The sequence below is a fragment of the Seriola lalandi genome, unplaced genomic scaffold, assembly GCF_002814215.2.
Source record: "Seriola lalandi dorsalis isolate HSWRI2012SDOR001 ecotype SW California unplaced genomic scaffold, Sedor1 jcf7180002054554, whole genome shotgun sequence".
Lineage (NCBI taxonomy): Eukaryota > Metazoa > Chordata > Actinopteri > Carangiformes > Carangidae > Seriola > Seriola lalandi.
In genome coordinates, this window is record NW_019525107.1 from 1086694 (window position 1) to 1103059 (window position 16366).

The following is a 16366-nucleotide window of genomic DNA, read 5'->3' on the forward strand; positions in this document are numbered from 1 at the left end:
GTTGGGGGGGTGGCGGGTCAGAGGTGTGCATGATCAGGGGCAAGGAGACTCCTAATGGCTTTCAATGGAAGATTAACTACGGTCAGAAGTCCTTGGTCAGCATAAAGAGCCCTTGTATAATCAAAGTCTTGGCTGTGGGAAATCGTTACAAATTGCTTTTGAGCCCCTGTCCGGGGGGGGGGGGTCCTTGTTTAATTAAGAGGATGGGATTTCTTCTCTGTGGTCCGGGGAAAGGTGGGGAGGGCAGATGGATGGGGACTGAAGAGGAGTGGCAAGGATGGTGAGTGAGAGGAATCCGAGAGGAGAACAGGGAAAAAGAATAGGGCTCTCTCTCTCTCTCTTTGTGCCCACTACTGCATATCTAGTGTAAGATACATTCTGCATTCACACACACACACACACACACACACACACACACACACACACACACGCACACACGGTTCTAACACCACATAAAACACATTCTAATATAACATCTCCCAACTCACATGTAAAGTATGTATGTATTAATGCGCAGTATTTGTCAGCATCTATCCTTGAAGACATGAAGTATAATTACAACTGTGTGATGTTATATTATATCATCAGTCCTTATTCTCAGTCACTCGTCAGTCCTATTCATATGCCAACATTCAGTCATGCGTGCTTCACAGGAGGAGTTAAAGTTGTTGACAAATTGACACATTACACATTGACACAATCTCTGTTTATAACTGCATTATAGTGTGTTGGAAACCATTTATGAAGTGTTTATGGATTTATGAATGGTAAATGGACTGCAGTTTTCTAGTTTTATCGACCACTCAAAGCACACACAGATTCATAACAGCACTTTCTTTCTACACACACACACACACACACACACACACACACACACTGATGGAACAAAGGCAATGTGGGGTTCAGTATCTTGCCCATCATGCCCAGGGATCCAACCAACAACCTCGTGATTAGTGGACGAGCCGCTCTACCTCCTGAGCCACAGCTCAGGGCACAAAATTAAAACTAAGCTTTCTTAATTACAACCCTGGTAATCATCTTGTGACATGTTACATCTATGTATGACCTCATGTGGGGGTCCTGACCTCCAACTGTGCTCTACTGTATGGTAAAGGCTGTATTTTTTTAAAGATAAATCAAACAACATTACAAGTCTCTACTGCGTTTACACACTCCACACACTGAATGCACCTGTGTGCTGTAGAACTGAAAACGGAGAAACACACAGGTTGGCACATGACACTCGAGTATATAAAAAGCCTGAATCTCACGTCTCATTTATAGAATCTCAGAAGACTTCCTCAATGCCATCCCTCACTTTTTCGAATTCAACAGATTTGTCCTAACATCCCCACCACACACACACACACTCACACACACACACACACACACACACACACACACACACCCCAGTCCCCAGTCCAACTTCCCATCTTTGATATCAGTATTCTAAAACTGGCCTTAAGTGTATGACTTGCTTAGTGAATGTTCCTCTGCTAAAATTATGTATAACTCTGCCCTGGGGATTTTATGCTACAATGTTTTCCCCACGTAAGGACACAGTTTCCCTAAAAGACCTTTGTGAGTTATGAAAGCCTGGTAATTACAAGTAAAATACAGATCTTTGCTGCTTTCTGTTTAAAGAAGAGAGGAGAAAAAAAAACAAACATTTGATGATTGAGAGACTGCTGGAGACCTGGTGAAATGGCATTTGACTTGTGTGTGTGTGTGTGTGTGGGGGGGGGGTGCAGCGTTGTCTGATTTGTCAGTTTCCTTTTGACAGAGAGCTGTTCATCTCCACCCTGCCTCGTCTCCGCTAACTCCCCACCTAGCGCCCTGCAGAAAGGAACCCGTGTCACTGTCTTGATTGCCCTCACAGCCACAGAGAATGAATTTCTGTTAAATGCTAGGGTTACAATTACCCATCCTTCATCCCATCTCCCTTCCCTTTCCCCTTTCCCCCCTTTTGTCACTGGAGGAAGGCAAACAGCAGCGCAGCCTATAGCAATAAGAGCTGCTGTCTGTCAGCCAGCCTTCAAATGATCACCTGTCTCCCACTAAATTGCTTCTCTTCTTTCCCTCCCTTGTGTCACCTGCGCAGATTCACAAAGAAACCGGGAATGGAAAAAAAAAAGAAAAGGAAAAAAAAGACAATTTTCTTTGTGGAGCGCTCTGTATCTGTCACCAGATTCACAATTGAAACATTTATCATAATCTCGATTAAAGCTAAAAGGGTTATTTTCCTGCTCCGGAGCATATTCCTGTCCCAGGAAGATTTCATCTACTAGCATTTGCCACAGTTAAGACACCTGGGCTGAGTGTCAGGCTTGGCACATCAGTCGCATTTTGAGCTGCTGCTTATCATAGAAGGTGTTCAAGCAACTGGGTGTGCCAGGCTGCTGTCACTTCTAGGACAATCGGGGCTGATTGTCTGAGCACCAGAGGAAGGGGCTGATCAGTTTCATGAGCAATGATAATGGACACTCCAAACTTCACGAATGATTTTGTATTCTAAACCGTACGCATCCGTCTTAAAATGCCATACATCTCATCTTAACAGCATCAGCGGCTCGTCGAGTCTCATCAGGGCATCTCGAGTAGTCTGAAGGGCTCGCGTTGTTTTCCTCTTTGACATCTCTGTTATGTAGTTTCTCGGTATTGATTTTAAAAGAAGAAAAAGAAACGGCACTCGAAGAGTATGGCTGAAATTAGTCACACCCTCATCACAAGCATATTATTTTTCATTCCCAGCGTGGCGCAAACATCATAGAGGAAAAATAGAGCTTGTGTGGATAGATCAGAGCTGGAGTTAGAGTTAATGCCAGTATTAGCAGTTGGTTCTGAACGGCAGGCAGGACGGAAGGAAAATAGACAAAAGTGTAGGTGTAACAATGTAGGAGAGCGGCAGAGCAGCCAGTGACTAGCTATCGAACGCTAGCCTCCAGATGACCTTTCACTATGTGACCCCTTCGCGTTTCTCCTACGCACATCTCCGCGGCCAGGCCAACTTATCCCTTATCCCTCTCTCTCACCCTCTCACTACTACCCTGGCCAAAGACCTTTGAATGGTTGAGTGGGCTTTAGCAGCACAGTAGATCACGGTAATGTATTCAGCCAGAGGGGTTGGAGTGTTACTGCCTTAAAACACCCTGGCTCCATCCAACACTGGAGAGAGAGAAGACAGATGAGGCCGAGATTCCAATTATTTTCTCTATCTGTTGACCTCAATTCACTTTATCAATGCTGAACAATGTGTAGCTTCGTTGTGCCCACATGCCCCGGAGGAATGGATGTACTATTGTATTGTCGGTATTGGCAACATACAGAATTTTGTTTTTATTGTGATGTGCCAGATATAGAGATTGAAGATAGATAATGATGTTTGGAATCTGTGTAGTGTAATGTCATGACTGCATATTCTAGAGCTCTGCTGAGAAGTAGATGGAGGGGCTAGCAGAGTATTTCAAAATCCTGTAATCCTTAATAAAGAATAAATCCTTTTGTAGTGCCAATAGAATGAAGTGTACATTAATAAAAAAGTACTTAGTGTACATTTATGAAAGGCAGGAGTCATGCAAAGGCGTCACAGTGTTTTGAAATATAGCCATTTCTTACCCCACCTATAGAGTGGAACCCAAACACCCCATTTTCCTTACTAAATCCCACAATGTCCCATTTACCAGTCACTATTTACTTGCTCATGCAAAACATCCTACATGATAGCAGCAGCTTTCTATCCTGACAGGATTCAAAGAAGGAAAGGATTTATTAAACCAAAAAAAAAAAAAAGAGAGAAAGCAGGGACAGTGTAGAAAAAAAAAAAAACAACCTCACAGTATCCATCTCAGGCAGAGCAGATGGTAGTCAGAACTGTACTTGACTTGCAAATGCCTTGCCGTTCCAACGTGACAGTCACAGGGATTCTGCCGGAGCATCTGGGCCTGTCTATATGACATATCACCATGCCAACAGTAAGAAAGCAGCCACATCAAACTTAACTTGAACTGATGCATCCATTAGACCTTTTGATTCCCATGTACTGATCAGAGGAACATGTTGCGTGAGAGGGGTGAAATGACTTTTAAGTGCTCTGATCCTAACTGCTGTATATGCATTATGGGAAACAGAAATCTTCTATAGAGCAGTGAGTAGGCTGTTATTTTGTTATGAGTATGGTTTGTATATATGGGTATTTGAATTTTAGAGCAAATCTTCTGGTTTACAGTGAAGTCTGAGCCCATGTTTTGTGAAGCCTATGGAAAAGAAAAAAAAAAAAATTCTAGAAACTCTCATCACTTCTTGCAACTTCTCAGTGGTTAATGTGAATTCACACAAGCTAAACTTGGTGAAAGTATGTCAGGAGTCCTATCTGGTTGTGCTATCTATTTTTAAAAGGGCTTATCGTCTCGCTCTTGTCACGCGCTGCTACTGTAGCTTGTAAAGTGTGAATTCTAAAGAAAAAAAAATGTCACAAGACCAAGGGAAAGCTGCTGCGGAGCATTCAGGCCTTGTAGTGCAGCTACAGAATGGTAGAGCGGCATTGCTTCATATGTTGCTGTGGCAGTTGTAATGTTTGAATTTCTTTCTTTTTTCTTTTTTTTCTTTTTTTTTTTACTGATTTCCAGACAGATGATAAGTCAAATAGAGCTGATTAATCAATTAGTCAATTGACAGGAAATGAATCACCAATTACACTCACTTATTTTAGCTTCTCAAAACATGAGGATTTGCTGCTTCTCCGTCTTATATCATTGTACATTGAATAACTTTGGGTTTTGGGCTGTTGTTCAAGACACTGGAAGATGTCAACTTTGGCTTTAGGAAACTTTCTGACATTTCACAGGACAAAGGATTCATTGAGAAAATAATGATGATAATATGATATGGCCGGCATCATGGTGCAGTGGTTTGAACCCGGAACCTCAGGAGCGGCTGGGGCCTTTCTGTGTGGAGTTTTCATATTCTCCTCGTACCTGCGGGGGTTTCCTCCTGGTAGCCCGGCTTCCTCTCACAGTCCATGCAGGTCAGGTTAATTGGCGACTCTGAATTGCCCATCTCTATATGTCAGCCTCACCTAATGTCAGCTGGGACTGGCTCCAGCGCCCGTAAGGCCCTAAAAGGATAAGCGGTATGGTGAATGAATGATAATAATGAACAGATGAATTGACAATTTAAATTAAAAGTTGCTGCCTAAAATCATGTGCACGTTACACACGTCAGAATCCATTGTCACATTTAGATTCAGTGCTCTACAGGGTGAAATCACACAAAAACTTTATAATCTATATCCAGCAGCAAAGTAAGTCAGGACACCATTCCCTCCTTCCACCTTCTACAGTCACACTCCCGCAGCTCGCCTTGCACCATGTTGGCGAAACACAATTGGTGTAGCCTACACAGAATGAGTTTGCATCGATCTCCCTGGCTTTCTCCGCAGCGGCAGACAACAGGTAGGAGGTGTGGTAGTCGCTAGTGTTCAGCAGCTTTGATGATATTTACCTCTAATTAAGTTTCTTCCCCAGAGAGAGAGCTGGGAGGGAGTGAAAGGAGATAAAAACCTCTCTGAGCAGAGTGCTGTGCAGCAATCAATCCTTTCTCCCTCTTCCCTCCAGAGCGGGGCTGGGTGAGGATGGATGGAAGACAGGTCTCTCATCTGGGCAAACTGGAGCGAAGTAATAAAAGAGCCATAGCTCAAGCTCTACCTGAGGAAACAGAGGAGCAGTGCCTCCATCCTTTGTGTTCTCCTGTGTTTTTCGGTGAAGCAGTAGCTGCAATTTATTTTCGATTTTATGGAGGCTTCCTCTCCAATAAAGACGGATTTAATGACACACGATAAATCCTTTTTCTGTGAACAGAATGAGGATTTTATATGCCAGTTATTAGGCTGGTGAGATGCCAGCAGGGTTCATGTTGTTACCAATGTGTTTCAGTTAAGATCACACTTTAGGTTATAACAAACAGAGGGATTCACAACAGATCGGCTCGAAAGTCGCTGTGTTATTTCGGAGCCGGAGAAAAAGGAAACCAAACATCTTAGCTGTGCTGAACTGTCGAGGTTTATCCTGGATGACTGAATCACATTTCTTGTTTCATTTCAGGCTGCTCGGGCTATCATAACATGATGTGTCTGTTTGAATGCAACACATCCCCAGTAGCGTCTCAAAAAGTGGATTTTTTTCACACTTTTTTTTTCTTCTCTTGTTGTTTCACTCTCCTTAGGTGTGTAAAGTATTGAACACCACCAGTATGAGCTGCTTCGCCCCCTCCCTGATGGCAGAATACCATCCGGGTTTGGACACGGTGAAACACGCCGACGAGTTTGGGTTCATCTTCAACAACGTCCAGGCCCTGCTGGTCTACAACAACACCAACCTCCTCTACTACCCGAACCCTTACTTTGAGCCTCTCAGCACCTCTGGTGTCCTGGAGCAAAAACCAGGATCGCCCATCATTCTTAAGGTAAAGCACATATTGAGTTGTATGTATTTAATCTACAGAACATTTACTAACTCACGCCACCACAACAGACCGCAACATTGTCCTTGGGAAATACTTTTTGTGCCAACATAAGCTAAATATATACTGTAGATATTTTTTCTTTCATTATTTAGTTTTAAGAAGGAGCTCACTGAGGATTATACTCTTTTATATTCTTTCATCCTGATTTCTAGTTGGAGGATATCAACTTGTTTGATCTCAGTTTGGAATCATATTTGGCCGCAGCTGTGCCCAAACCTTGGGATGTAATTTACAGAGTATTTAGGTGACATATTTGCTTTGTTGGGTTTTCCATTGAGCCATGTGTTTGAGTCTTTTCCTCCTAATTTCACACCCTCCCTCTATCCATCTCCACATGGCCACAGGGCAGAAACCTGGTTCCCCCGGCATCAGGAGGGGTGAAGCTTAACTACACGGTACTGATTGGAGAGACTCCCTGCTCCGTCACTGTGTCCGAGAGCCAGCTGCTGTGTGAGCCGCCCAACCTCACAGGACAATACAAAGTCATGGTCAGTATATGTCCGTACATGCGAGTCCGTCCGTCTTCCTACATGTCTCTCCCACCCTGCTTCTCGCCTATGTATGTATTTGTGATTTCTTCTTCATAATAGTTGGCCTCTAAACTCCATTAGTCGTGCTCTCATCATTGTTCATTCAGCTGAAGGAAAGGGGTCAAAGGGAGAACAGCATGAGTGTGCTATAGCTGTCAAAATGTCTTGCCAGAATCCACTGCAATTATTTTTAGTTGCCTGCTCGCTTATTGAGTGCAAGCCCCAGACTATTTCCCTCTCAGCATCAGCGTGTAGGTGGCCGTATGTGTTTGCACTCAGTATCAGTTTCAGCAGACAATATTTACCTATGTTTTGGCAGAGTTTTCGAAGACTTGGCGTAAGCGTGGCTGTATATCAATGATTGTGTGATTGATCTCGCAAACCGCTGATCATATTTTATAGAAATACGTGTAAATTATGCATCTTGCCCACCACAGCACTAGCAGCTGTGGTGGGCTGGGCACAAGGCCTGATCCATTTCTGGAAAAGAACTTTCAGAAATTTCTCTTCAAGTAATATAGAAAATGTAATGTTTCGTGTGTGTTTTGCGTCTCTCCACAGGTCCAGGTGGGTGGTCTCCACGTTTCTCCCGGAGCGGTCCACATCATGTCGGACAGCCTGCTGACCCTCCCGGCCATCGTTAGCATCGCCGCCGGTGGAGGCCTCCTCCTGATCATCGTCATCCTCGTCCTCATCGCCTACAAGCGGAAGTCGCGTGAAAATGACCTCACCCTCAAGCGCTTGCAGATGCAAATGGACAACCTGGAGTCACGGGTCGCCCTCGAGTGCAAAGAAGGTTAGCACAGTGAAGCCGACATACAACTGTGCAGCTTTCAGATTGTATAGTGAGGATGATTACAGGTCTTAGTATCCATTTAAAGCCATTAATTTGAGAGGCTGCTCTATCACTCGTGTAGTTGAACAGGGTTGGGGAATGCATTTCACTTGTAATCACACAAAAGGCACATATTTCTATTTGTACATATAGAACAGTAAGTAAATTACTGCTTGTCTGTGTGAGTTAAATAATGCAGTGAAAATTTCTCCAAATCTAGGTCAGTGAGTCATCCTGGTTACATACCACAACACACAGATTTAGTCAGTTAGCCCCTGCATTTGACCCGTCTGGTCACATAGTGAATCCTTGCACTTCTCACTGCTTTTCTAGTTTGCATGCTGTGTACAGACTCCCACATAAGCTGACACATAAATACAGAGTTTCTCATTAGAGTCAACCCAACCTCCTCCTCCCAGCGAGAGACACATTGTGTTCAGTACGTTTTTATTCGTGTCTTAACCGGAGGGGTAATTCCTCGTTTATGTTTTTATGAGATTAGTGCGTTTCTGCACCTGTGTAGCTGTGTGTATTGTTACCCCTGCAACGTTATCTAACACATAGCTACTGTGAAACACACACCTCCCTCGTGGCTCGGGTTTAAAAGAGGGCACGGTAGTCCATCTGACCTTTGGACATCTTACCCTGTGGGAGGACCGCAGATAACCCCAGGCTGACCTCCGAACTGCGCTGAGACAAGACCCCCTCCATGTCGCAACATTCTGCTCCATATGAACGCTTTTCAAATAAACACTGCTGATTGGCCCCTGATGTCATCATCGGGGTCATTAAGGCCAATCACTGCGACAGCAAAAGTGCAGTTTGTGTTTGACACCGTTCAGGGGATTTCATCAGCCGGAGAGGACCTTATTACTTATCCCCTCTAGCTACTTCTGAGTGGCTATTCTAGTGTTATAATGCAGTGGAGAAAAAAAAACCCTACTGCAGCAAACTTCCAGAGAGGTCAGATGACAGTTAGACAGACAGGCTGACAGATAGACAGAGCGGGAAAACAGGGGAAATCAGTCATACACAGGCAGCCTTGGGAAAAGGAGAAGATTAATGTTTTAACCATTAGCAGTGGCTAGGAGTATACTGCCCTGCGGGGTAGATTTAGATGGTACCTGGGTCCCTCCTTATGAGTATATACACCCCTTGTGTGCCTTTAAGCCCATGTGTCAGTGTGTAAACCCAGCAGTCACAGGGGGGGGGGCAGGAGGTGAGGGATAAGACTGGCTGGAGATGGTGGAGTCTTGAGGAGGGTGTTAGGGGACTGCTGCTGCTCCTGTGATAGGCTGCAGACGGGGAGCCTCCCCCAAGGGCGGCCAAGCAGAGCAACTGCGCCACGAGCCTGAACAGGAGTCAGTCAGGATGGAGCCAATTAACTAGTGCTCACCTGCAGCCTCACACTGAGATGACACAGACTCTTTGGGGCCTTAGGTACAGCCAATTTACTGGCTGGTAGATAAAAATGAGTGAGAAGTGGGGTGTGTTTGTGTGTGTGTGTGTGTGTGTGTGTGTGTGTGTGTGTGTGTGTGTGTGTGTGTGTGTGCGCATGCTTTTTTAAATTTTTTTTAGGGGAGAGATGTGAAACATTGAGTTTCTCTAACATGAAGACTATCTTTGGCTTTAACTGTCACCTTCATCATAATGGCAGTAAACACCATGAAGATAAGACGGATTCATAAATATGGTTCATGGGGATTAAAGAAAGGTTTTTATTTATGTGCTGCACGTCGCTCAAACTGGTCTCTCTTTCTTCTCTCTTCTTCTTTCCTTCTCTCCCAGCCTTTGCCGAGCTTCAGACAGACATCAATGAGCTGACAAGCGACCTGGACAGAGCTGGTATCCCCCATCTCGACTACAGGACGTACGCCATGAGGGTCCTCTTCCCCGGCATAGAGGATCATCCTGTCCTCAGAGAACTGGAGGTAGAGAGACACAAAGATTGGTGACTGAGACACATAAGCAGCAAATGTGTTAATAAAGGGCAAGGGGAAAAGTCAAACTGAGGTAAAAAAAAAAAAAAAAAAAAAAAAGAGAGAGATATTGAGAGAGTGTGTAGAGTTTGTTTTCCCGGCCCTCTCTCCCTGCAGGGGAACCTCCATAAGCGGCAAAGTGCTTGAGGGGGAAAGGATACCAGTGTGCCACTTATCCTCTCTCTGCCCTCTGGTCTCACACGCATGCACACAGGCGATCATGCTGGGCAGCATACACTCATACACTCATACACACATGTGCGCCCACCAAACATGCAAGCTCCCTCATGGAAAACAGGGTCCCAGCACATGGCTATTTCATCCACCAGTGGCTGCAGTATGAGGAGTAATGAACTGAGTAATTCCCTGTCCTCAGGCAGGACTGTGGGTCCCTCCGTTGGGGGTGGGAAAAAAAAACTGGCAGGTTCACTCACTTTTTGCTCCTCTTCATGGGGCCAGAGTGGTGCTGGGAAATGAGTTTATTTTATGTGGAACATACAGAGTGGTGTCCACTGTCCGGGATAAAGACATTCATCGTGATAGAGGTGCACCTTTCTATTTGTGGATTGTGATTGCGTGTGAGGCGGGATGCGATGGCTTTATTGGGGATGGTTAGAGATAAAGAGGGTTGTGGTTCAGATCAGACTAGCCTGTAGACTAGACTGTATGCTAGAAGTCTAAAGCAAAGTTTAAACAGAGACAGTTGAGAAAGGAGGAACATTCAGACACTAAAATGGCGTTTTTCAAACCCACAGATCAGGAGAAAAATTAGCTTTGTTAGAAACCTGTCTCTGTCTCAGCAACGAACTCTCGCGAGATCTCGCCACACAGATCTTCCTGCTGGTTTCCGATGTAGTTTCAGTGCTGCGTTACTGACATCGCCTTCCAATCGCATAAACAGAAGTTACGAGGGACTTATACATGAAACCATGAATTAAAACTTAAATCAAACGTATTCCTTTGCTTAATAATACTATTACTATTATTATTTAACTGTTTTTGGAGGGAAAAAAGACAAAATGATTAGATTGATATGATTTTGTTCTGGGTTGATCAGATATTAAGCTAGCAGATAAAAACAAGCTGCAAAATTAGGCTCAAATTCATACTGTATCCTGTCTTGTATTGTTTTATATTGTTTTGTTGTTATGTTTTGACATGAACAAGCAAATCACAACCAATGCCTCATCTTTGTTATTGAGTATCTTTGGTTTATACAACCCAGTTTCACAGTTTGCAACGGGGGGTTTTACAGTTTGTACAGCCCGCTGACCTTACACCTAAACTTCTGAAAAGCAGTGACATGTAGTCAAACAGGAACAAGGACAGTCAGTTTTGTCCCTTCAGGATTGTCTTACACTGGCAAGTTGTGTGACATTTGACTTGAAAGTGAAATGGCAGCTAACTCAGGGTACAATGCTTTTTAACAGACCTGGGTCAATAATTGATTAAGATCTTCTCAGTTACTCACCATGAGTGGGAACTTCTGTCTGCCTCGAGTGAAACATGAGTGAGGGTTTTTGGTGCCTTTGGAAAAATCTTTATTTTGTGTGAGACAAGGTCAGGATGGAAACACAATTCAGCTCGTTACTATTCTAATTATTAGAAACTAACACTAACACGCTTCCTCCCTCCTCTGTCCAGGTGTCGGGTAATGGCCAGCAGAACGTGGAGAAGGCCTTGAAGCTGTTTGGCCAGCTCATCAACAACAAAGTGTTCCTGCTCACCTTCATCCGGACGCTGGAGATGCAGCGCTCTTTTTCCATGAGGGACCGCGGCAACGTGGCATCACTTATCATGACGGCCCTGCAGGGGCGGCTGGAGTATGCCACCGACGTCCTTAAGCACCTGCTGTCGGACCTCATCGACCGCAACCTGGAGAGCAAAAACCACCCGAAACTGCTGCTGCGCAGGTAACAAAACATGGCGGTAATGTCCTGTAGCAATGAAAAGGCATGGGTCAGCTGTTACCTAATACATTGAAAAGTAATTATTAATTAATCTTTATTAATTAGATTTAAGGTGAATATCATACCTAAAAAGATTAGTGTCTTTGATATTATACATGTTCCTAAACAGAAAACGCCTTAATCCTCAGTAATGCTGTGTGCTTTACAAAACTGTCCCAGATGTTTGATTTGATTAAAGTTCAGTCAAAAAGAATGAGAACACACAGTTCTCATTTCAAAATGTGTAAAGAAGCACAGGGCTGTAGGAGGATGTTGATACATATAGACAGATGGATGAGGATTCATTTAGAGCTTTAGGCCCCCCCCCCCCCCTTTTTTTTTTTCCTTGTGGGTGGATGCATTCAGATTCTCCCCTGTGCTCCCTTGTAGACGCTTCACGGAATAAGGCTCATAATGAGTGCTACAGTAACATCTACAGTATGCTGAGATAAACGCCGTGCGCTCGTCACGTCAGGAGCAAACATCTGAGTTCTCTGCATAATTCCTCGTTCTCTCCCGCACTCTGTCTCTCCCCCTGCTTCTCCCTCCCCCTCTCTCATTGCCAATGTCAGTCTCACTTATCCTCCAGGCTCAGGCACCTTATAAAACATTCAAAAGCGGTTCAACTTAACTTTTTTTTTTTTTTTCCCCTCCTTCTCTCTGTGTCTCCAGTGTACATTGTTTTCCGGGGGAGTTGGGATTATGTGCTAAAACTTTAAACACCTGCTAAGTCCTTGCCCAAGTGTCCTCAGCTGCTTTGGTGGCTCTGTATGTATAGAAACAGTTTGAAGGACTGAAAAAATTAAAGAAAATACTCAGCTCAAAAAAGGTACAGAATGTACAAAGCACAGTCACTGTGAACAGGCTCTCTGAAAAGCTGACTGCTCTGTGCATGATTTTGATTATGTTTACACAACTAATAAGCAGAGACAGTGAGAGCAGGCAGCTGCTCCACTTTCAAACACCACCTTCATTCTGATGTTAATGTTTCCTTAGTGTCTGTGTTTGAAAAACCCACATTAATAGTCAGGGTAAATAACTGCCAGACAGAAAAGACGGCGCGGCGCAGAAGCAAACAGAGCAAGAGGTTGAAAGACGGAGAAGGGGACTGAAGCGACAGCGTCAAATGGACCTAGATTAAGCTGTTATTTCGTGTGACAGCAGGGCCCCACGTCACCTCTTAGTTTTCATTATCCTCTCCTATTAGGAGCACAGTGGTACGTAATCCTCGGGTCCTGCCGTTGCAGCCTGGAGGGCTAAATGTCCTATAGTTTTTATATTTCACTCCTCATTTTTCTGAAGAATTTAAGGGATTAACGATTTGACATGGCTCTTTGCCGTTGTTGTCTTCCCCATCGCCTATTTAGTGAAAAGCCGGCAGTCAAGCCAGCCAGCTGACTCACACACACATGCACACACACACACACACACACACTCACATGTCTGTGATGATGTTTGTGCAGGGCGTAGAGTGAGGCTGCTGGGCTGTGCTTTGTTGCCATTTTCCCCGTTCCGTTGTTTTTTCTATTGGCTCTCCTCAGTCTGTTATCTCATATAATAGGATAGTGAAAGGCTTGCTATTATGTTAGCTAAGACCCCCCTCTGTTTTCTGGTATTAATGAATACTGCTTGCAGTGAGCATGTAAGCAGATCCTTGTGCTTTTTTTTTTTTTTTTTTTTATGATGTCCAAATGTATCCGTCTGGGTATTGCCTGTGATTGTGTGTGTGTTAGGAAATGGTACACTAATGAACTGACACGGTGAATAAAGCTGCGTTGGCTGTGGTGGAATCCACTGTGCTCTCAGTAGATTAGCAGTAGTAGCGATCACTCTGAATGTAGTTCTGAATGAATTATGAGTAAGCCTCCAGTCCCTGGGCAAAGTTTACATGGCTATAGGAGAGACCCGACACACAGGAAAGACCTCCGGGTCATCCAACCTACTTCCTGTCCTCATTTATATTACAGAGGGTTGAAAGTGCATCCTCGAGACATGTCTGAGTGAGAGTAAAGAGCTTTGCTTCTCTCACCGTTCTGCAGTCATTGAATGCCGCTCTCTTGAGAGGGGAACATGTCCACAAGCTAGCATGCTCGACCTTTTAGCAGAAAACCGTAATCACACAAGCGCAATAGACAAAGATACAAAAATAGCTCCATCTGTCATAGTGTTTTAAGCATGTTATCCTCATGTTCCCTCGGTGACCTGCAATAGTAATCAAAGTTTCATGCGTACAACGGAACCAAATGGTAGCTTAGTAAAGGATAGGGCTGGCCACATTCTGCATGTCTGTCACTGTCAGCAAAAGCCTTGGAAATGCCAAAACCAACAAAGCATTAGTCGATCTCTCTGTACTTCTCAGAACTAACAAACATGTACTTTGATTTTAACTCTCTAAAACCCATGGGTACTGTAGTTTTTTGGCAAGCATTTCTCTAACAGGAGTAAAAACTCCATTTGTTAGGGACTATTTTTTTGTTCTTTTGAGTATTTCCAGCAGCAGGACGAGAAAAAAGGTTGAGAATGTGAGAGAGGATTCAGCGATGGGATCGCAGTTACTGATAAACATTTTAATTCGGCAGATTAAAGGGAGATCCCGAATGCTTGTTCAAGTTGCTGCATGTAAACTCCTTCTGATTAACATTGTAACACTGCGTCTCTGCCTGCCTCTCAACATCTCTGTTTGCCCCCATCATACCTGTTCTTTTTTCTTTTGTATTCCTCTCACACATTCTCTGTCTCTCACATGGCAGATTATCTCCTGATAGTTTTTTTTTTTTTTTTTCGTATTTGAGTGTTTAATTGCTGATGTGCTATCTGTACCTTATTGGGGAATGATAATATTAAATTAACTTATATCAGTCTACTGTCACTAAACTCTTAGCCCAATATAAAGTCCTAAATATAGATACGGTTGCAGTCATTTCCGATTTTTGATAAAAAGCAACGAGGAGCGAGGCTCTCTCGCCTGGTTTTGCAGGGCTAAAGGTAGACTCAGTGAAATGGCTGTTAAAACAACATTCCTCCTCTTCACTCAACGTTATGCCAAGGTCTGATGGGTACATTTGCTGACAGTGGATTTGATTCGTTGCACCTAATATGCTTACAGTAGTTCATAAATATGCAACAGGAATGTACTATGACATTTCCATTCATTTGAATTTCTGCTCCCTCCCCCTGAAATCAGTTGATCAGTTGAATGGGATGAAGTGGTATATCACAGAATGAAAACGAATGCATGTGAGAAGCCTCATGGCAGATTAAACAGGATGGGAAACAAATCAGCGTCATTTATTTGAGGAACTAGTTACCTGCATAATGGTTAACTGAGAATACAGCACATGCAGGAGGCATTCATTGGCTGAGTTTAATGGGCTGCTTGTGTTTGAATGCCAGGGAGCAGTTTTGCATATGTTATGCCGTAGTTGTTCTGTTTGCTCGTTTTCCTATTACGCTCAGCTAGATCCCATTCCACAGACCATCACGCCAATGAAAACAAATCATAGCACGTAGAGTATTTCTGCCTTTATGTAGCAGAGATAAAATAATAATAATATCCCCAGTCAGTTAAAATCCTGGATTCAGGGTTTTGAAGGGTGCACTCATGCTCTTCTGAGGCGCACTGTTCAAAGAAACTCTGCTTTCCTTGGTATTTAAAGATTTGAGAAGCCTTCCAATTTCTTTGTCTTGATAAGGGAAAGATTTTAGCTCGCAGACACTTACACTCTCCTAAAAGCTTTTTGAAAGCAATATGTAAGCTTTGACAATGCGTCTGATTTCCTCACTCTCCAGTGTGCTAAGTGGAACCGATGATGCGCCTCATGCTGTTTGGATTGTATTTCCCACCATTAGTCAAAAACACTCTTGCATTCACTTTTTTTTATTCCACTGTGCTCTACCTGTCCGCCGCTCGTTTCCTCACGTCTGTGATCACTTCGCGGCATTGTCCTCTCTTTCTGCCTGTCTGTTATTACTGAAACTCTCATGGCTTTCGATGACCCCCCCCCACCAGAAAATCCGAGAATGGTTAACCACATTAAACTCTATTCTCCATTCTCTCTATCGTCTTCTTAAGTTTTGCACACAGCCGCTCTCTTTACCCAGTTTCTTTCTGTTTCTCCTCTTTATAATGTTCTTTTAATGGAATCACAGAACATTGCTTCTATCACCTTGAGACTTTTCAATCTTGTATTATTTTTCTCCTCAGCGTTTTTGTAATGAGATTTCCGCCCATGCAGAGCAATGGAGTACAGCGTTATTAAGAGAGCGAGTATTGTGTTTGGCATTAGTTTCATTGAAAGACATTCCGCCGCCTGCTAATATAGCCTCCCCTCCACCCTAGCTGCCATTAGGAGACCAGAAGTGGGAGGGGCGGGGGTGGAGGGGAGAGATGCAAGGCCCCTCTTAAACACTATGTGGGATAATGAAATCCTGATGTTCATTAATGAAACTCAATTAATAGAAAGAAGGAAGTGGAGGCAGATGAGGAGGAGGACAAGAAGGAAAAGGAGAAAGAGGAGAACAAAGTGCGTCTCAAACCCCCCCCCCCCCCCCCCC

General features: G+C 43.8%; 1 protein-coding gene across 1 annotated transcript in view; it reads left to right on the plus strand.

Moving 5' to 3' along the window:
• plxna2 (plexin A2) overlaps positions 1-16366 on the plus strand; it is a 180057-nt gene that overhangs the window by 138758 nt on the left and 24933 nt on the right. Inside the window, exons 18-22 of the mRNA XM_023415627.2 lie at positions 6220-6459; positions 6864-7007; positions 7611-7845; positions 9673-9815; positions 11508-11776. Of these exons, the coding sequence (XP_023271395.1) occupies positions 6220-6459; positions 6864-7007; positions 7611-7845; positions 9673-9815; positions 11508-11776 (1031 nt within the window). The remainder of the gene's footprint in view (positions 1-6219; positions 6460-6863; positions 7008-7610; positions 7846-9672; positions 9816-11507; positions 11777-16366) is intronic.